At 43.8% G+C, this 21,286-nt stretch overlaps 2 protein-coding genes across 2 annotated transcripts in view; both read left to right on the plus strand.

Annotated features, from left to right (window-relative positions):
- The window catches only part of PDIA3 (protein disulfide isomerase family A member 3), a 39,745-nt gene extending 27,600 nt beyond the window's left edge, over nt 1-12,145 (plus strand). Inside the window, exons 8-13 of the mRNA XM_085873534.1 lie at nt 2,993-3,172; nt 10,002-10,110; nt 10,289-10,417; nt 10,534-10,613; nt 10,716-10,773; nt 10,953-12,145. Of these exons, the coding sequence (XP_085729660.1) occupies nt 2,993-3,172; nt 10,002-10,110; nt 10,289-10,417; nt 10,534-10,613; nt 10,716-10,773; nt 10,953-11,072 (676 nt within the window). The 3' untranslated portion in view covers nt 11,073-12,145. The remainder of the gene's footprint in view (nt 1-2,992; nt 3,173-10,001; nt 10,111-10,288; nt 10,418-10,533; nt 10,614-10,715; nt 10,774-10,952) is intronic.
- An 8,252-nt stretch (nt 12,146-20,397) lies between these two features.
- Nucleotides 20,398-21,286, plus strand: part of LOC147029972 (46 kDa FK506-binding nuclear protein-like) — a 37,832-nt gene continuing 36,943 nt past the window's right edge. The window contains exon 1 of the mRNA XM_085873536.1: nt 20,398-20,530. Within this exon, the coding sequence (XP_085729662.1) occupies nt 20,521-20,530 (10 nt within the window). The 5' untranslated portion in view covers nt 20,398-20,520. The remainder of the gene's footprint in view (nt 20,531-21,286) is intronic.

Raw genomic sequence — 21,286 nt, forward strand, 5'->3', positions numbered from 1 at the left:
AACTCTGTAGTCGACGGGTCACTTACTGGACCGTGGACGCCAATATTTCGACCGCACGGTTAGGGTCTTTTTGTCTATTTCCAATTTACCTAATTAGCCGTGTGGTCTAGCTACCGGGGAAGCCACACCCTCGGCCGGCTTTGTCCGAACCGAGTCGCTGTTAACGACTGATCCGGCGTAACCGAGTGGGAATTACCAAAGCCGCGACGGTCCAAATGACAATTTACGGCACAATCGGCCTCACGACAATTCAAACCCGAACCATGCTAGGCCAATGGAAGAAAACAGACTACGAACTGGAACATTTAAGAGTTATTTATTTACAATAGGGTGGGAGGGAGACACAGATCAGACTTATTCACCACTAAAGAAAATGCAGGCAAATGTACAATGCAATCACTCAAACAATTTCTACTTATCGGACTGGCCACAGACAGACACACACACCCAAAACTAAATGGACCTCGTGGGTTTTTATTTGGCCCTTCAGCTCGGGAGGGAAGGCGAGCTGAGGGTCAGAGTCTGGCTGGGTACCTGGCCGCCTCGTGCGGTTTCTTCGACCCGCACTTGTGTGGCTCGGGGTCCGTGAATGGGAATGGGGATCCCCAACTCGAGCGCTCCAACACAACCCACCACAGTGGGACTCGAACCCCCGATCCAGAATCCAAATGAGCGCAGCCAGGATGCAACGAACAACGATCGACCACCAAGAAGACCAAGGAACCCCGGAAAAGACCGACTCCAGGCTGACTGCTGAGTCCAAGAGACTCACACACACACACACAGAATCCTCTCACCAACTCTTATCCCTCCCCCCAGACGGGTGGAGGGATCCGCTCTGAGGTAACTTGTCTCTGGATTGGTCGGGCGATCGGTGTCCTCCCCTCATTGGACGAGGCGAACATTTCATCTGGCTGGGGCGGAGTTGGTTCCGAGGTGATCTCACCCCCGATTCAACGAGGGGAACATTCCATCTGGCTGGGGTGGGGTTGGTTCTGAGCCGATGTCACCCCCCGATTGGACGAGGGGAACATTCCATCTGGATGGGGCTGGGTTGGTTCTGAGGCGATCTCACCCCCGATTGGACGAGGGGAACATTCCATCTGGATGGGGCTGGGTTGGTTCTGAGGCGATCTCACCCCCGATTGGACGAGGGGAACATTCCATCCATCTGGCTGGGGCGGGGTTGGTTCTGAGGTGATCTCACCCCTGCCTGTGTCCGTGACCTTGCACATGTGCGTTATGGCTGAAGGAGTGGAGGGAATTGATGTGGAAAACTAACGAGAAATAAACTCGCAGCACGCACATGACATTCCCGTTAGACATAGGGGATGGATTCTAACTATACACATATATTTAACAAAATAACTAAACTTTGGGTCAACTGTATGTGTGAATGCAAATGGTTTCCAGATTCGTAACAGTTTTCACGCCTGTGTCTGTCTGTCTGAGCAGGATATCTCAAAAAGTTGTGGACAGATTCAGACGAAACTTTGTGGACAGGTTGGGTGTGTAACAATGACGAATTGATTCAATTTTGGTGAAGATCTGAATGAGTATATGTTTTAAATTTTTTATTTATTTAAGTCCTTGGGCATTTCTGCAGTCCCATCAGAGATGATATCAGGATCATTACTGTCGACATTATCAGTCCCATGAGTTTTTATATTTCATCTGCATCCATATGTGCTATTTTGAAGGGTAATGACGAGTAGTAAAAAAGAAAAACCATGATCTACCATTACAATGGCCTAATACGAAGGTCGATTCAGTGCTAAAAATAGTAATGTGGGATTTTCCCCACCAATGGATAACAAATGAACTTAGGTTTGCTCATAGAAGAACACAATTTGGAAATAAAGTAAATGCGCACACACACACACCTGGCTTGCAAATTGGAGTGGTGGACACTATATAATAAGTCGGCAGTCAACGTTTTAATGTGCATGAAATTAAACGTTTACAAAATTTGACTTATTCTCGCTCGGATTCCAACCTCACAGTAAAGCATATTAAGTTGTGTAAACTTTATCTGTGAATTCTGTCATCACTGTGTTTGTTTGTTTGTTTTGGTTTTTTAAATAAAAATAACTTCTATGACGCTGGGTGGCCCGGACGCAAAATCCCCCCCCCCCCCCCAAACGACTTGTGAATGTGGTGGCTCTCATTGGTTCAAGCTTGCACATCATGTCATGCCTTACCTCCCGTCCCGATTCACTTCCATTGAATTTGTGCGTGTTTTAGTGTGTGATTTCACTGCCGCCACCACTCGCTTGTACTAACAGGAACCTGTACAAACTTGCCACCTCTCATACATGAATATTTCTCGTATTTATACATTTCCGTGAGTGATTTGCATTCCGGAATAGAACAAGTAGGGTTAACCACCCTGAAATTTCCACTCTTTCATCTGAGTTCTGAAAATTATGTTTAAAAGTTGATTTGAATTACAGATTTCATATAACGGCGGGTTCAAAGTGCCCAGTGAGTCGAACCAAGTCACTGAGCGCACACACAGCGCATGTGCAAAAGGCCTCGTATCTTTTTTTACAAACATCATTTTGAAAGTCCCGTATTGCCCTCAGCTGTAACTACGATTGTAGAATTGAAGAGTGAATTGCTGAACTTGTCCACGTTGGGTGTTGTGTGGCTCGGGTACTTGTTTGCAATTGAGTACTTGTTTTCTTTTAGGCTGAATGTCCTCCAGGCATGCTGGGGTTGTCATTCAATTGCTATCTTGTGGGAAAAAAAAAAAAAAAAGGCCAAAAAAAAAATTCGAGTTTTGGAGTGATCAATAAGATTTTCCTGTACCAAGTTGCAAACCGCATTTTCAGGCCTTTTCTTTGTTGGAGCTTGTGCTCTTGTATTGTTGTTGTTATTATTTTTAATATTTATTTTATTTTTATTGCTTATGTGTATCTTTTTTTAATGTACTTTTTGTTTGTTTCCTTATGCTATTTTTGTGGAGTAATATGGATTGTTCTGTGTGCAGGGTGATGCGCGTCGCCAAGCATTTTGCGGACGAGGGACAGCCGCTACAGTACGCTATTGGGGGCTTTCGTGACTTTGCTTCATCGCTGTCAGAATTTGGGCTGGATGGTGCTGGAGACCTGCCATTGGTTACAATCCGCACGGTCAAAGGGGAGAAATATGTGATGAAGGAGGAATTCACGTAAGTTTCCAAAGCTTTGTGTGAAGCATGTGCTCCGATTCACATTTGTTTGAATATTTCCCAAAGTTGAAGCTTCAAGGCATAAAATTTATTGGCAGCTTTTTGTCATCCAATATGAGGAACAGCATCATCCCCATTGCTTTATTTATCTTGCTGCTTACCATCGAATCCAACCCAATTTTTTGAACCTTTGCACGATTGGTTCCGAGGTTTGTTTTTGTTCTTTTTATGCCTCCGCTGACGAAGTCGCCAGAGGCATTGTTTTTGGGTTGTTCGTCCATACGTACATGCTTCCATCCATGCTAATTTTCCGTTGTGTCTGCAACTGCTTGTCCGATTGACACAGAGTTTTCATCATAGATGCGTCTACTCAGGTAGAATGTCTTGATGATGATTATGACATCATAGGTGACATTATGACATGTTGGAAAAGAGGAAAAACATTGGACTTCTATCTCCAAAACCACATTGGAAAAAAAATAAATGAACATTGGCCCATGGCAAGTCCGCCCCACGGGAAATAAGTGATTTTTATTATTATTATTATTATTTTTGTCGTAGGTGGCTTTGTTATGACGTCATTGCATACGTCAAATGCTTGTATCCGATCAGTAAAATTTTTGAGGGTCATTTTGGGATAAATTGTATGGGGGGGGGGGCAGAGAGTTGTCATTGTTCTCATGGTTTGGCAGCCTTTTTTATTTTGATCTTTTTTTTTCCAACATAAAAACCTTCCAAAATCTTCTTCTCTGAAACTGCTGAACAGATTGAGGCAAAACTTTACAGGTATAATCGCCCATCTGAGGAACAAAAAGTTCTCCACATATGTCATAGGTCACTTGGTTTGGCAGCTACAAAAAATGTTTTTAAAGAATAAACCTTTAAAATTCATCATCTCCTCCAGAACGGCTTGATAGATCAAGGGGAAACTTCACCCACATGCTCCCCAAGCCTTGGAGATACCAGGGTATTCACAAATAATTAATAGCCTTTCATCTGGTTTTGTTCAGGCCATACTGAAAGACTATTTGAACATGAGACGCATTAGCGCGGAAGTTCTTTCCGCACATCCTCACAGATGAACAAAAAGAAAGTCGTGCCTTCATTTCATCCAACTTATTTGATCGATGCGTTTCAGATCCAACATTCCTACCCCAGGTGATTAGTCATGGCTTTACTGGAATGGCCCGGAAACGAAAGCACAGGGCTCCCCGTGGAAGACACCCACGTCACCGAGACTGAAAAAAGGCACGTCAGTCAAGATTGCAAGTGACGGTCATGCTGATTACGTTCTTTGATGTGGAAGGAATTGTTCACGCAGCATTTCTTCCCAAAGTTGGTACTGTTAATGCAGCTTTCTACGTGGAAGTTATGAAACGTCTGTGAGAGGCAGTCAGATGGAAAAGACCAGAAAAGTAGAAGGGTTGGCTCCTCCATCATGGCAATGCGCCATGCCACACGGTGCTCTATCCAACAATTTTTGGCAGCAAAAAATTATTCCTGTCATCCCGCATCCACCTTATTCATGTGACTCGGCACTGTGTGACTTCTTGCAGTTCCCCAAATTGAGATATACAATGAAAAGGAAGTGATTTGACATGATCGAAGACATCAAATCCAACATGACAGACCTTCTGAAGGCGATTAACAGAGGACTTCCAGAAATGTTTGACAGTGGCAGGAATGGTGGAACGTGTTTCAGTGTGGGATGGGAGTACTTCAAAGGGGATTAATGATATAAGTGATTAATTTTTCATACAATGATTTTATTGTAATGTTCACCAAATTTTTTTTGATCACACCTTGTGTATGCTGTTGAACCCCGCTATTTGTGTGGGATACGTTCATGGAAAATGCAGCGAATGCCAGGGCATTGTTTCAACAGGAAAAAGAGGGACATGTTCCTGGCAGTTTGTGATTCAAAAATCCTGCGAATTAGCCTGCAAAACAAAACAAAACAAAACAAAACAAACAAACAAAAACTCGAATCGGCGAAGAACAGGGCGGTGAGTGTAGAATCGGGTCGCATTTTATCAACCATGCATATGCAGTGTCCACAAATATTGAATCCGCGATTAGCGGGGCCCCACTAGTATTTATTATATTTACGTATACATACAGGGACCTCTTGATTTACGCCATAGTTGCGTTCTTGAAGATAGTCATGTAAATGAAAAACATGTAAATTAAAACCAATTTCCCCATAAATAACGAAATTGGTGGAGGTTCAGTTGAGTGCTCCATCAATCCTAATTTTTTTTGTCCTATTTTTACTATTACAGTGGTCTTTTTTTATTGTAATGTTTAAGATATAAACAATGAGAAGTTGTGAAAACACGACCACGTCCTGTTGCATTAATAAATTCGAACTAAAAATAGAAAAATTAAAGAAAGGGGATGTTAACACTACGTTACCTGCTGCTGCCGATGTCTTGTTTCTAGAAGTGTTGAAGGGAAGGAGGTGGAGGAGTTGTAGAGGAGGGGGATCATCTGTGTCAGATGACCTTGGCGAAGATTGTGGTGGTGTTGATGTTGAATTGGAGAGGGTATGAGATGCGGTTTAGCTTTTTCACCGCAAGATGTTGAGTGCTCACTGGCATCGTCCTTTATTTTCCTTTTCCTTTTTTCAAAAAATGAAGGGTAAAAACATCCAAAGTCTGAGCTGCCTTCATCTGCTTTTCTTTTCTTTTTGAATTAATTTATAGCAGCTGAGGTCCGCTTGGACGTTTTGGGCTACTCTTGAGCTGCATTCTGTGTTGGGGTCATCTTCATCAAAGATGGCGAGACCCATATCAATGAGGCGGAAAGCCTCCGCCATCGTTGTACTCGTGAGTACGCAGTGGCTCAACCCCTTCACTTTCTGCCTCCAACTCCTCCACCTGGCGTTCATTCTCCAGCAATAGAAGGTCCTTATTTGAGAATTCTGCTACGAGTCCAGCAACTCCTCCACATCACCCTCCTCCACCTCATCAAAGCCGATGGTCTTCGCGATTTCGACGATGCTACGTCGTGCTTACGCCAAATCATTATTGACGCTGAAACCCTTGAAGCCTGAACAAATAGAGGGCAAAGTTTCCCCCATACTCTATTCATGCAGGAACGGGTGACTTCCTTCCATGACAGCATTACATAGAGCATCCCTTATCGTAAAGGCCTTCTCAGATTCCTTTACAGTCATCTGATTATCAGTTGATTTAACAGGTTTGCAAATGTTATTCAGAGATAATACACCTTAACTGTAGCAATCATTCCCTGGTCCATGGGTTGAATTAGAGATGTCATGGTCATTCGGAAGAAACACAACCTTAATGTTTTTGTTCAGGTCCTGGATGGTTGTTGGATGACCTGGGGCATTATCGAGGAGGATGAGATTTTTAAAACTCCAATTCTCCTTCTCACAATATTCCTTCAACTCGGTTGCAAGCTGGGAGCTAAAGTATTCACAAAATATTTTGCCTCTTATCCAGCCCTTGACATTTGAATACCAAGAGACAGGCAAACATTTTTAAACATATCCCTTCAGAGTCAAGGGATTTTCTAAATGGTAAACCATTAACGGTTTCAATTTACAATCGCCTTCAGCGTTACCTCCCAAAAGCAGTGTGAAGTGATCTTTCACTGCTTTATACCCAGGTGCGCTCTTCTCGTCATGAGGAATGTACATCCTACGTGGCCTCCTCTTCCAAAACAGACCAGTTTCATCAATGTTGAAAATATTTGTTTTGGAGAAGATCTGCCTTACTTGATAATGGCATCGAGAAACTCAGGAAACTTCTTGGTGGCATCGGTGTCGGCAGCAGCAGCCTCTCCGGTCATTTTGATGTTGTGATAGTTGTAACACTTCTGGAAGTTCGAAAACCACCAAGAAATAGCGTTAAATGGCCTCACTTCACCTTCACATCAGCTGTACGATCACCTATTTCATACCATCTAAAAACATCCATTTTTACTTCAATGGTGATTGCTTTCCTCTGTCTTTTGCTCACACTACCAACCTCGCTACAACACGGACACTTTCCATTCATAGTTGCAAAGGCTACACTTGTTACAGAGGCACAATTCATGTGCAAAATAGTAAATGCTTCACCAAACGCATGAAGACTGAGGGTTTCTGGAAACGAACTAACTGAGGGAGGGGAGGGTGAGGGAGGCAATCTATCTCGCCGACATCAGCTGTTATAACGAACAAGTTTTTATGCTGTTCAGTGTGAAAATTTCAACGTAGCATTACTCGCACACTCAAATCGCGTAATTTGAAACGCTCGTGAACGTAAATTAAAAAGTGGTGTAAATGACAGGCACGCACTATACCAAAAATGCACAAACAGGACACTCGTAAAAGGTGAGCTTACATATATATATATATATATATATATATATATATATATATATATATATATATATATATATATATATATATATATATATATATATATATGGTGTGTTCAAAAAGTATCCGACCTTTGTTCATAAAAAAACTCGTATCCAGATACAACAAACTTACACTAATCTCCTTCAAAGTAGTCCCCTTGGGCTGCCACACACTTCTCCCCACGGTTCTGCCACTGTCGGAAGCAGCGCTGGAACGCCTCTTTTGGGATGGCGCGCAGCTGGTCCGTTGCATTCCGCATGATGTCTTCTCTGGACTGAAATCTGGTCCCTTTCAGGGGCATTTTCAGCTTGGGGAAAAGCCAGAAGTCACACAGAGCCATGTTGGGAGAGTAGGGAGCCTGACGCAGCACAGGTGTGTTGTGTTTGGCCAGGAAACTCTATCAAATGTGAAGAATGGGCTGGTGCGTTATCGTGATGGAGCTGCCAATTGACCGCTGCCCACAGGTCCGGCTGTTTGCGTCGCACAGCATCACGAAGGCGACGCAGTACCTCTTGGTAGTACTCTTTGGTGATGGTTGTGTCGTGTGGTGCGTACTCGTGATGAACCACGCCACTGGAGTCAAAGAAGACTGTCAGCATGACTTTGACATTGCTGCGGACCTTCCTTGCTTTTTCTGGCCTCGGGGATGTTGGATGCTTCCATTGTGATGACTGGAACTTGGTTTCTGGGTCGTACCCATAAACCCAGGTCTCATCGCCAGTGATGACTGTGTTGAAGTTGGGATCACTGTTCACAGTCTCCAGCATGTCCTGTGCGATCTCCAAATTGAGTTGCTTCTGCTCGATCGTTAGCAGCTTTGGCACGAACTTCACTGAGATTCCCCTTAAGCCCAAATCCTCAGTCACAATGGAATGAACGGATCCAATGCTGATGCCTGCCTCGTCTGCAAGTTCTCTGATCGTGATTCGACGATCCTGCATCAGCAGTGTCCTCACTTGGTCAATGGCGATCTCATTTCGGGATGTTGAGGGCCTACCAGAACGTGCTTCACTTTCCACTGATGTGCGACCATCTTTGAAGCGGTTGTGCCACTCTTTTATCTGTGTGGTGTCCAATGCTTCGTTCCCGAAGGCCTGTTGAATCTTGCGGATTGTTTCCACTTGGGAATCGCCAAGCTTTACACAAAATTTGATGCAGTAGCGTTGTTCAAGTTTTTCCGCCATTTTGTCAAAAATGAAAATCTGACTGCGCTCAATTACACTTCCTCACTCATCGGCGGCCTTTGTCGGCGACTGACAGCTTCTGCAGGCGGGAAAATATTCACGCATACTGATTAGGATCGCCTTCATATGTGCACCAAACCACGCATCTCTAGCTTCATTTGTTTATGCACGAAAAATTAAGGTTGGATACTTTTTGAACACTGTGTGTGTGTGTGTGTGTGTGTGTGTGTGTGTGTGTGTGTGTGTGTGTGTGTGTGTGTGTGTGTGTGTGTGTGTGTGTGTGTGTGTGTGTGTGTGTGTGTGTGTACACACACACAATATATGGGGCTGTTGGAATTGTAGATTTTTAAGAAGAAAGGCATTTCCAACCAAAAAGTTATGGAAGGCAAAATTAATAATATGAGGCCTAATGTGTGAGGTGTTCACCTTAATGAGTATACATCAGCTGCCAGCTGGTATTGATGAAAACATTGTATTCGGTACTCCACGTCCTCCAGTCCCTTTTTCCAATGTGTGATGCTTCATTGCTTTGACACAGGTGACATGCGACCAAATCCCAAACTGCACATCTCTCTCAATTGCTTGAGTGTCTCAGACTTTTTCATAACCTTATTGAACTTTTGTTATTCATGGTGGAACAAACAGAACACACTCGTCATCGGTTTTTAATGTCCTACTGCTGCGCTTGTTTTGTTTTTGACATCTGAGCGAAAAATGGAAACCAATTTGCTTATTGCTGATTAACCAATCCACTATCATAATTTCCATCGCAATGTTTCTGAACAGGCAAAGGGCACACTGTTTTAGGTCTTTTATTTAATCTCCTCTTCACCTTGATTCAGGGCTCGCAGGATGGCTGAGACGTATGTGCGCTAACCCTTGAACTGTCGAGCTTCGGATCGACTCGTCCAGATATAAATTGTCACCTTGGTGTTTTGAATGCAGGGTGAGGCATCAATATTTGCGCAGTCCATCTGATCCATGTTAAGCTGGATAACTTGACTGCTGGCACTAGTCATTAGGGGGGCGTTGAAGATCCCATGATGTATTTCACGAAGAGTCGGCGAGTTATCACAGACACCTTGAAAAAGTTATAAATTCCTACCACCTTCTCTTGAGTCTCAAGTCTTCTCTTCTCTGCGACTTCTCTGCAATTGCATTTTTCCGGAGAAACGTTTTTCAATGTTTTTTTTTTTGATATTCTGTGGAGCTCATTCATGAGTCGGGGCCTCATTTTTATTTCTTTCCTTCCCCATCCATTATCTCTTTCCAGGCGTGACGGCAAGTCTTTGGAAAGGTTCTTGCAGAGTTATTTTGATGGAGAGCTCAAACCATACCTGAAATCTGAGGCTGTTCCTGAGAGTAATGATGGGCCAGTTAAAGTAGGTTTGGTTCTTTTAAGGCTTTTTTTTTTTTTAATCTTGTTCTCCCACATCTGAGAAACAGCTTCAGAAATTGATATTCTCACCTGATGCAGATGCAGACTTGTGAAAACACTCCTTTAAAAAATATAAATCAAATTATTAATTAATGACTGCTCGCTTTGCTGACCTTCTCTAGACTGTGGTGGCTGAATCATTTGATGAGATCGTGAACGATGAAAGCAAAGATGTTCTTATAGAGTTCTATGCACCTTGGTGTGGACACTGCAAAAGCTTGGAGCCAAAATACACCGAACTTGGAGAGAAGGTACTTTTGATTGGTATAAAGCATAAAATCGGTGTTTTCTCTCAAGATTTTGTTTGTTTTTTTTTTCTGTTTCTGGACAATCTCTGACTTTATATTTCCTTTCAATGTCACTGCAGTTGGCAAATGACCAAAATATCATCATTGCAAAGATGGATGCAACTTCCAACGACGTGCCAGCTCAATATGATGTTAAAGGGTATGTGAGGGATGTCAGCTCCTGACCCTGTCATTGTTTTACTTCCTTGTCCACTGTAGGTGTTTGATGTTGTATTTATTTTTATTTCTGATATTGTTGCAGATTTCCTACAATTTATTTTTCCCCAATGGGTAGCAAGGATTCCCCAAAGAAATACGAGGTGAGCTTTTATGATGCTGCAAATGGAATGGAATAGAAGAACATAAGAGGATATAGTTTACTGTATAATGTTTTTGCTTTGATGTACCGATTTAACTTTTGAAATGCTTTTAAATTATTGTGTGGTATTACTTTTTTGACTTCTTCCTCTATCCTCCACCCAAAAATTACGTGTGGCAGGGTGGGCGAGAAATTGAAGATTTCATTTCATACTTGAAAAGAGAGGCAACAGTTCAGCCAGTCGTGGTCGACGAATCGAAGAAGAAGAAAAAGAAGCAGCACGACAAAGAGGATTTGTAAGATTGGCTGATTTCAAAATGTTCATCACTGCAGGAAGAGCGAAAAAAGGGTAGGGATAGGTTGTTGCTTCAAGCAGACTTCTGATTGCCGATCTGTGGGCACCTTTACAGGGATTGGGGGGGGGGGGACCAAACGCTCAGTACTTTCCACCTTTTCCTGATCGGTAAAGCAGAACCAAAAATGAAGGCATGTAATTTGTCTGCACAGCTGCCAAATTAAATGAATTTTACTCCTTTGTTTGCTCATTTGTTCCTTTTGATGCCCTTTGCCACCATCATAACTGCTCTTCTGTCACCACCCTCCCTTCCAATCAAGATGAGGCTGCTAAAGGAGTGAGTTGCTACTCTGTTTTTTTTTTTTGTTGTTTTTTTGGAAATTAAGCCACTTTGTTTTGAGTTTTTGGATCACTGGAGTATTTCCCCTTCAATTATTTTGTTTTCTTCATCTTCAATTACTCTACTTTTGTCCTATATGGTTATGACTCTTCATCATAAATAAAACTTGGTATCATGTCACTCATAATGCAGGTTTTTTTTTTTTTATTGTTCCTGTGAAGCTACTTTGTTCCTTGGGTTTTTTTTTTTGGTTTGTTTGTTTTTGTTTTTGTTTTTGTTTTTGTTCTTGTTCGTTTTTGTCTGACTTGGCCCTGCTTTAATGCCATTTTACTTGGAGGTTCTTTAGCAAAGCCGCTGAAATCTTTTATTTGCCCTTTTGGGGACACTGCATTCAGAGGAGCAAAACAGATGTGACTTGGCTGCTGCTTGGTGTATTTTGTACGCTATTTTATAATGCCATGTAGATTATGAAACTCCAGTCCGACGCATTGGGTTCATGGAAATTTGTTGAACTTAGCAAATGGGCTTAAGAATCCAGGTATTATGTTTTGCAGTCCTTGGCTGAAAGCATCATTTGCCTTCTATCTGTTCAAATGTACATGTTGATTTTTCTTCTTATTTCCCACCTCCCCCACTCTCCTCTCCCTCGTATTGTTTTTGTAATCGATTTTGCGTTTCACTTGACCTTTTTTGATGTGAAATAAAAATGGCTCTGGTGTGTGCCAGGGAAATAGACAAGTGTATGTGTTTGTTTTATTTATTTATTTATTTTTCTTTTCTTTTCTTTTTCCTCAAGTTGATCTTTACAAGGTTACTACTATTTTAACAACTCCAATAATTCCCATCTTTTGGGGGCTTGGTATATAAAAAGGTGTGAGAGAGCCTTTAATCCATCTAAGTCGTCATGTTTTTGGGTTTTCTGGACGTACATACTAATTTTCTCTGTTCTCTGCAACCGCTTATCCGATTGACACAAATTAACGTTTCAAGGAGATTCGCATAAACATTCATGTTTATAAATAGCTGCGTGTAACGGGGGCAAAACAATTTGACTAATTTAGAAAACTCGTTACTACGGCAAACGGCTTGCAAATTGGGTGTTGTCAATTGAACTTTTCTTTGAAACTTGCAAAGAAAAACGATATAACCTTTGAAAAACACATCACCTTTTGTTCATTTAAAATATCCAATTGCTTTCGAAACGGTCACTAAGGTCACTAAGACAACAGAAAACGTGATCGCTCAAAGGCTGTTGAGGTTAAAAGTTAAAATCATCATCATCATCATAAGATTCAGAATGAAACTTTGCCATCACGGCACCTGTGACCAGCCATGCAGGCATGCATGCACTCCCACAGAGAGTCCCTTTACAGATCCAAATCTACCCATATGTACCTCTACCTTGTAGCAACTGCCGACTGTACATCCTGATGGGGACATGAACTGTACTTCTATTGACTGAAGGGCACTCTGCAAGTGACTTAAGCACTTGAGCAAGCATGTCAATTAAATGATTGATAAGGAATGGCTGGCTTTGTGAGGATAGCAAGCTGATTGGTAATGGCACATACCTGCAAAAAAACTAAATGTTGCTGCTTTCTTAACATTGTCAGATTTTGAATTATTTTGTCCATGCTGTTTTTCTCATTGCTTTTTAGCCAAAATTGCTGGGTACTAACACGTGTGTGTGTGTGTCATTAAGCATTACATACTCATTCTCTGCTAACCCCACCCTCCTCCCCTTACCTTTCTCTCCCCACCCCCTCCCTGGCTCTCTGTCGCTTCATTGCTCCCTCTGCTTCATAAAATGTGTCTCTCTCTCTGTCATTGCTGATTTCAAAATGTGCATCACTGCAAGAAGAGCGAAAAAGGGGACAGAGAGGGCGACGGGACATTTTGAGCGCTTTATTATAAATAAACCGTTGCGGCCTGTTCCATCTTGAGGCATTGTTGAGCAAGCTGAACAAAATAGAGACTTAAGACCCCATATTGGGAGAGTGAGATGGCTGAAGATGTGCCTGATAAATGATACAATCAAATAAGGCTGTTGATTATCTCCAAAGGGGTGTTTTAATTAACCCAAACAACTAATTTTCACTTGTGTACTACCTTGGAGTTTTCTTAGTATGTATGCAAACTTTCAGGCTGCTAGATTTCAAGGTTTTGGAGACGTACTGACATTTCGTATTATTATTGACTAGCAAATACAACCTGTTGCTTCATTGATGGGGATATTAAGGATGGAGGGAGGAGAGAGGGGAAGCTTGGAAAGGGGGGGGGGGTAGATGGGGAGGGGTGATGCACTGTGAGAGGAATGGGTGCAAGGAAGGGGTTGTAAGAGACAGGTGTGTGAGGAGAGTGCTGCATTTTATTAGGTGGGGGAGCAATGAGGGGACAAAGGGAGAGAGAGAGAGAGAGTGGGGTGGAAGAGAAAATGTGAGGAGTAGGGAGAGATTAGCAAAGAGAATGATGTTTTGTTTGATGACTAACACACACACACACACACACGTTTCAGTACCCAGCGATTTTTGGCCTAAATATTGCAGAAATCAAGAAAATGACCAAATACCAAGATTCCAAACACAAATGAAAAGGTCCTGGAAGTGGAGAAATCTGAAATTGTACCAGTGATCATTGAAGCAATGTGAATGATGAAGAACCTTACATAGATCTTAAAAAAAACAGCCCAGGGAATATTACTACAAACGAATTACAGTTGGAAGCTGTCTGGGGCTCAGTGATGATCCTGAAAAGAGCCCACGGAACAAAACTTTGGGAAGAAAATTTCACACCTTGGTCCATGATTCCCCCTCACCGAAACGGAGGTGGATACTTTGAGACCTGGTTAGGCTCTTTCTGCCTTCTAAAACCCACATATGGAGATAATGAATAACACGCATGCACAGGTGAATGCTTTAGAGACTTAGGGTAGGAGCATTTAAATCCCATGCTATCTACCTGGCAAAGGTTTGCTTGTACATGCAGCGACCTTTGCACCCCAGCGGTCAGCTCACTCCGAATCTGATTCGTACATGCTACAGTCCCCTCGACAGAGGGGGAGGGGTTCGGGCGAGAGAAGTCATGGAGAGAGGTGGGTTCAGAAAGAGATGGAGGGGGAGAGTGATTCCAGCAGATATGACGCTCAGTTTAACGTCCATCTGAGAGACGGCACACACATTGATGAATCGCCCTGCCTGTGAAACACCGGGATGACAGTTTACAGCTGGGTCGGGATTCAAACCCAGGCGAGATAGCCGAGAGTGAGCACGTATGCCTCTCAGCTTTCCTGCCATGATGTGGCAATTCATTACTCCATCACAATTGAAAACTTTTTATTTGTTGTGATCAATGATCAGATAATTTATTTTGCCTTCCTATCTCCGGTATCGAACCGCATTATCACCATTGATTGAAGCTTTAATAATGTGTGCCAAGTGGCTTCACCAAGCAATCCACAATACTGTTGAAGAAACTTTTAAAAACAAAACGTTTAATTACCTCCGACTACTAGAATTTTAAAAAGTGATTCTTTTCCATTGAGAGATAGGGCCATGAATGATATACGAGGTCCGTCTAAAAAGTAATGGGACTGAGCCTGCTGTGTGCTCCACTTACACAACTTGAATGAATGGGTTGCGTCACAGTCTTTCACAACATTCCAGCAATATATATGATTGGTGATGGTTGACTGCCCATTGTGTGATTTTATTTTTTTACAGGTCGTGCTTTACACGTTGACTCATCTGAGTCGTCGCGCTACGAGTCGTGAGCAGAGAGCCAATCTGAAGTTTCTTGTCAAGTTTGGCAAAACACCTTCGGAATCCTTCGCAATGCTACAGCAAGTCTATGGGGGAAGAAACGGTCACGTACACGTGCATTTGAACGGCACAAGAGATTCAAAGAGGGACGGGAGGAGGTTGAAGACGATCCACGGTCTGCAAGACCTTCAACAAGCAGAACAGTGGACAACATAGAGCGTGTGAAGCAGATGGTGAGCGCAGATCGTCAACTCAGGGTGCGGATGATTAGTGAGGAACTTTCCATCAACAAGGACACTGTCTGGAGCATCATCACTGAAAATCTCAATGTGCCAAGTGTGCGCAAAGATGGTCCCCAAGCTGTTGTCCGAGGACCAGAAACAGCAAAGAGTCACTGTCTGTCAAGACATTATCGAGCGCCTCGAGGACGATCCAGACCTGCTCGGGAGAGTCATTACTGGCGATGAATCGTGGATATTCAAATACGATCCTGAGACCAAATGGCAGAGTCGTCAGTGGGAAAAGTCCGGCATCACCAAGACCAAAGAAAGCAAGGATGTCGAAGTCGAAGGTCAAGGTGATGCTCATGTTTTTTGACATCAAGGGCATCGTCCACTTCGAGTTTCTACCACAGGGTCCAACAGTGAATCAATACGTGTACAAGGAGATCCCCCGGCGCCTCATGAGATCAGTCCGGGACGAGGATTCTCTGTGGGAGAACAACGCCTGGGTGCTCCACCATGATCACGCCCATGCTCACAGTGCCCTGAGCATCCGACAGTTTCTGGTGGAGAGGAGCAACCCCTGTATTCACCAGACTTGGCTCCTTGTGATTTTCCTATTCCCCAAGCTCAAGGGGACCCGATTTCCTGATGTGGAGGTCATCAAAAAGCCCGTGACGACGGAGTTCCGGAGGATTCCAGAAGAAGCCTTCCGGGGTGCATCGAAGCGTGGAAGACGAGACTGGAGGGAAACTATTTTGTAGGGGACAAGTTGTGATTTCAATATATTTTTTGGAATAGAATTTCTGTTATGTGAAGTCAGTCCCGTTACTTTTTTCGACGGACCTCGTATAGCACGATAACTCAAAAAGTTGTGGATGTATTCGGACAAAACTTGGTTTGCATGGGTTTGTGACAAAGAAGAATTGATTCAATTTTGGTGAAAAACCCGATCTTGATCGGATAATTTTTTCTAAGTGATTTTTCACCATTGAAACATCTCGCTCAACTCGTATATAGCACGTTATCCCAAAAGGTTATGGACGGATTCAAATGAAACTTGGTGGACAGGTTCGGTGTGTGACCATGACGAAGTGATTTGATTTTGGTGAATATCCAATTCCAGATCTGGAGATGAGGATTATTTAATTTTGAAAGTGAATCTTCACCATTGAGAGATGGGGCCAAAACGATATGTAGCATGACATTGGGCCCGATATAGCATATACAAAAATATATTGGGCCCGATATGTTCTCGGAGATCAGACATTACATGGCAGAGGTATGCGCTCTACCGAGTGCCCTTCTAGTTTTTATTTGTGTTTATCCATGCCAAAGTGATGGGTTATATAATGGAAGAACTCACAAAAATGGGAAGCATCGTGTAAAATATAATTTCACAGTTTCAGCGAGGCAGCCACTGTCTGTTGCGCCGCAGAACAACACGCGGCCAATGCAGGTGAGTTGCCCTCCTGACCTTTGTGCAAGTTTCCTTCCTGCGGGGAGGGGAGTCTTCCTGGATGACAATGTCCCTAACCACAGAGCACATGTGGTCACGCAATCGTTTGACGAGCACGACACTGACGTTATCCAAATGTCACGGCCTTCTCAGTCACCAGATCTGAACCCAATTGAGCATTTATGGGATATTCTGGAACAACGCCTGAGATGGCATTTTCCACCTCCATCATTACCCATTACCCAGTTGATTGACTTTCATGTGGACGAATGGTGCTGTATCCCTCCTGCAGAATTCCAGATGCTGGTGGACTATGCCACGGTGCTTATAGGCCGTACTGGCCACATGTGGTCAACAAACGCTCTAAGTGATTTTTGCATTGGTGTTCCATTTTTTTTGTCCACTATTATCTGTGAGGAGAAGGAGGAGCCCCCTGCCAAGATTATCAATGGACCTTCCAGTGCATTTTCGAGAGGGGTTTTGCATGATTGTAGATCTTGAAGAATGAAGGAGAGGCTGCATGGACAAGATGGATACAGAAGGAAACTCCAAGGAGGGAAAAACTGGAAATGTGCAAGGAGGAGGTATTTGGCTGGGGTTAACGAGGGTAGAAAAGATCATGCTTTTGGATTGGCCATGATCTCAAATTGTGGAGAACAGCTGTCTTGAAGACCTGGAGGAAAGAGTGAGATTGAAGAGGATGTGGAAGTTGGTTCCACTGGCAGGAAAAGAGAGGAGCAAATGAGTGGAGGTGAGCAGTGATTTGGATTTTGGTAGTTTCACCAGAAGGGGGTTAATGGTGGATTGTGCGAGTCCTGCAGGAACTTGGAGGGTGGGGGGGGGGGCACGGAAAGAGCAGAGGCTGCAAGACCAGAAAGAGGACGGTAGAAGACAGACAAACCATCGACCTGTCTGCAATGGTGAAGTGAGAAGCCTGTGGCTCAGCTTCATTGTGGGAGAGTCTTAAAGGCCTTGGTTTCCACAGCATCAAGCTGAGCAAGGTGTGAGGCAGGGAAGCCAGGTCTGGAGGGGAGAGCATTACTCCATCAAGCTGCGGATGAAGGCCTTATAGGTGGATCGGAGTACAGGTGTGCCAAGCAAGGACTTTGTACGATGGAGGATGCTCAGTCAGTGACTGGCTTTGGAGGCCAACTTACAAATGTGGTTTGTCCAAGAAAGATCATGGCTGATCGTAAGACCCAGGAGTATGAATGACTGAACTTCCTCAAGAGGATTGTTCAGAAAATAGATGGGTGGGTTTGCCAGATGATCCTTTCTGAAAGAGATGGTGGGACTGTGAGATTTGACAGGATAGAAAGAAATATTCCAAGTGTTTGACCAGCTTGTGATTTTTTTTATTTCAAGTTCTGAAGCGGGCTGGAGCCTGACTGTCTGAAGGATGAGGATGTCACGGCAGAGGGTGAAGTCATCAACAAATAGATAAAGAGGATTTTTCAGAGATTCAGTGAGATTGTTTAAGATCAGGAATTGGATTGGGCCCAGAAGACTTCTTTGGGGCACTGCAGCCTTGACAGGGAGAGGAGATCAAAGGATTCCGTTGAGTGCCACATGGCGACAAGAGTAGAGGAAGTCAGTCAGCCATGTGTGGAGTTGACCTTGCATGCCATAGGCAGAGAGTGTGGAGAGTAAGGCAGGATGCTATACTGTATCAAAAGCATGAGATATGTCCACAGCGACGGCCCTGATCTCATGTCTGACATTGAGGGCTTCCATCCATTGTTGGGTGAGTCGAAGAAGTGATCCGGGTAAGCAGAAGTAATCTGATCTGAAACCAAACTGGTGATCTGAGATGAGGTTGTTGGAGAAAAAGAAGGATTTGAAATCAACCGTGATGATGGATACTGTGACCTTGCTGATGATTGGATGTAAGCTGATGGGTCTGCAGTTAAGAGGATCATGTTTTGCACCTTTTTATGCAGTGCAGTGATGTTGGCGGATTTCCAAGTAGATGGAAGATGAGCTTGGGCAAATCATAGGGTGAAATGGGCAGAGCAGGTTTTTAGGACATGTGAGCTGATACCGTCCGGTCCAGTCGCAGAGTCGGAGTCTCGGGTTGAAAGAACGTATTCCACCTTCCTCTCCAAGTCGAGGGTTGAAAGAGTCCAAGAGCAGTTGGGTATGACGGGGAGGGATGGGTACCTGGAGTGAGTGCTTGGGGACACAAGATTTGGAAGCAAACACAGAATTGAGGCTTTCAGCTGTGGTGCCATTTGTGGTGAGTGGCAAAGAATGGCAAAGAATCACTTAAAAAAATTCTAGTAGCCGAATCTGGATCTTCACCAAAATCGAATCAGTTCGTTCTTGTCACACGCATCCTGTCCACAAAAATTCATCCGGATTCGTCCACAACTTGAGATATCCTGCACACAAACAAACAGACGGACGGGTGAAAACATAACCTCCGTCCACCTTCGGTGGCGGAGGTAACAAGGTGCCACCAGGTTTAGAGGAGGACGACAAGTTTGAAAGTTCGATCTTGAGGTTGGACAAATGTTGTTTTCTGGCGCAAAAGGGAGAATTTGCCATTGGGAGAAATCCCGGTTGGTAAGTTCACAGATCGAGTCAGTCCCGTGGAGTCACATAAATCCTCCGCTCAAGAGTGCCGTGGCTGGTGAAATGGGTACAAACACCCAGCCGAGTTGCATGGTAACAATTGAAATCTCCACCTATGAGGAAGAGAGAGTTGGGATGAGTGATTCAAAGGTTGTCCATGTTGAGATAGAGAGAGATGGAGTCAACACTGTTCGGGGGACAGTACAACCCACATGTACAAGAGGTGGGATGGAGGGGAAGTCGCAGCCAGATCGGTACTCCTGAGGGTTGGGAGGTGTAAAGTCAGTACAGGGGTCAGTGGTAAATTGAGTTATTGATGTAAAGCCGCCAGCGCGTGGTTCAGGTCGATCAAATCATTTGAGGCCCACGCAGTTAGAGATAGGGGTGGGAGGAGGCATTGTAATGGTGCAGGATGGGAGGAGGGGGAAGGCTTTGCGTGGCAAGGAAGCAAGAACAGAAGCAAGAACCTGGGGATACACGCCAGACTAAAACAGGACACTTTCTGTCCGAACAATCGTTTCCATGGAGACCGCCATGTTGTTAAGCGGTGCCGAGCACTCCGTTCCATTGGAGTGCTTGCTTGAGCACTGAATCAAGCGAGCCGAATGACACATTTGGATATTAGATCGATTGAAAGACATGGCAGATAACATCAGGAAGATGGCCCCCACCAGTTGCAGTGCGCCGTCTTCGAAAAATGGTCCCACAACCCTAAAAATTCCCACCCCATCCCTGGGACGGGAGAGCGACCTGAAATGTGTCAGTGGGCGCCGCAGCACCGGGTATAAATCGAACCTGAAAGTGTTTTGGGTTCACGTTCACTCTCAATAACCCACGTACACAATATCCAGATTCGTTCGCTTCATAGCAGCCATGGCGGAGGAGTTCGCAGCAGTTCCGATTTCTTCAATTTTTTCTGCCTTATTAGGATTTCCTGTTTCCTGGAAAATCGTCGAGATTGTTTTTAAAAATATATATATTTATTTTAAGGTAGTGTCGTTTTTACAAGTAAAGATGAAACGAAGGAAGCGGAAATATATATATATTTTTTTTTTTTAAAAAAAACAACGTTTCCGAGTGTTCTCCGTTCGCACGTGGATCATGTTTTGGGGTGAGAGGTCGTGTTTATGAAATTTGGCTTTTCTCATGTTTTTAAACTTGTGTATCGGTGTCAATTCCTCACGATTGTTCAAACATTCATACTTTTAGTTTACATTGCATTTCAATTCGTGAAGCACGTGGACTTACCTGAGGCGACAATCGTTACATTGAAATTTTAATGGTCGTTTCGAGGACTGGAAGCGGTGAATTGTTTTCACGTGTCCATAGGTTTTTCCATGAAACAATGTTGTTGTTTGATTGAGCCATTTATTAGTTTCTCACCCGAGGGTTCGAAGGTGGGGGGTACGAGGACTGGTGGGATGACGTATTCACGTCCGCCTATATTTGCGTACGTACTAAATAAACGTCGCAAAGTGATAATTTTTGCTCCACCACGCACGTTCAGAAGGTTTCAGTTTCACATTGAATGTTCTCGACTTTTGTTTGACACAAAAGTGCTTTTGCACAAGGTGTGTTCGAGTTCGTGCTCGAGTTCGTGCTCGAGTTCGTGTTGGTGCTGGAGTTCGAGTTCGTGCTCGTGCTGGTGTTCGTGTTCGTGCTCGTGCTGGTGTTCGTGTTCGAGTTAGAGTTCGTGCTCGTGCTCGAGTTAGAGTTCGTGCTCGTGCTCGAGTTCGTGCTCGAGTTCGTGCTCGTGCTGGTGTTCGTGTTCGAGTTAGAGTTCGTGCTCGTGTTCGAGTTCGTGCTCGAGTTCGTGCTCGTGCTGGTGTTCGTGTTCGAGTTAGAGTTCGTGCTCGTGTTCATGTTG

This window comes from Eptatretus burgeri, chromosome 3 (assembly GCF_056783735.1).
Source record: "Eptatretus burgeri isolate ZD-2024b chromosome 3, Ebu_testis_v1, whole genome shotgun sequence".
Lineage (NCBI taxonomy): Eukaryota > Metazoa > Chordata > Myxini > Myxiniformes > Myxinidae > Eptatretus > Eptatretus burgeri.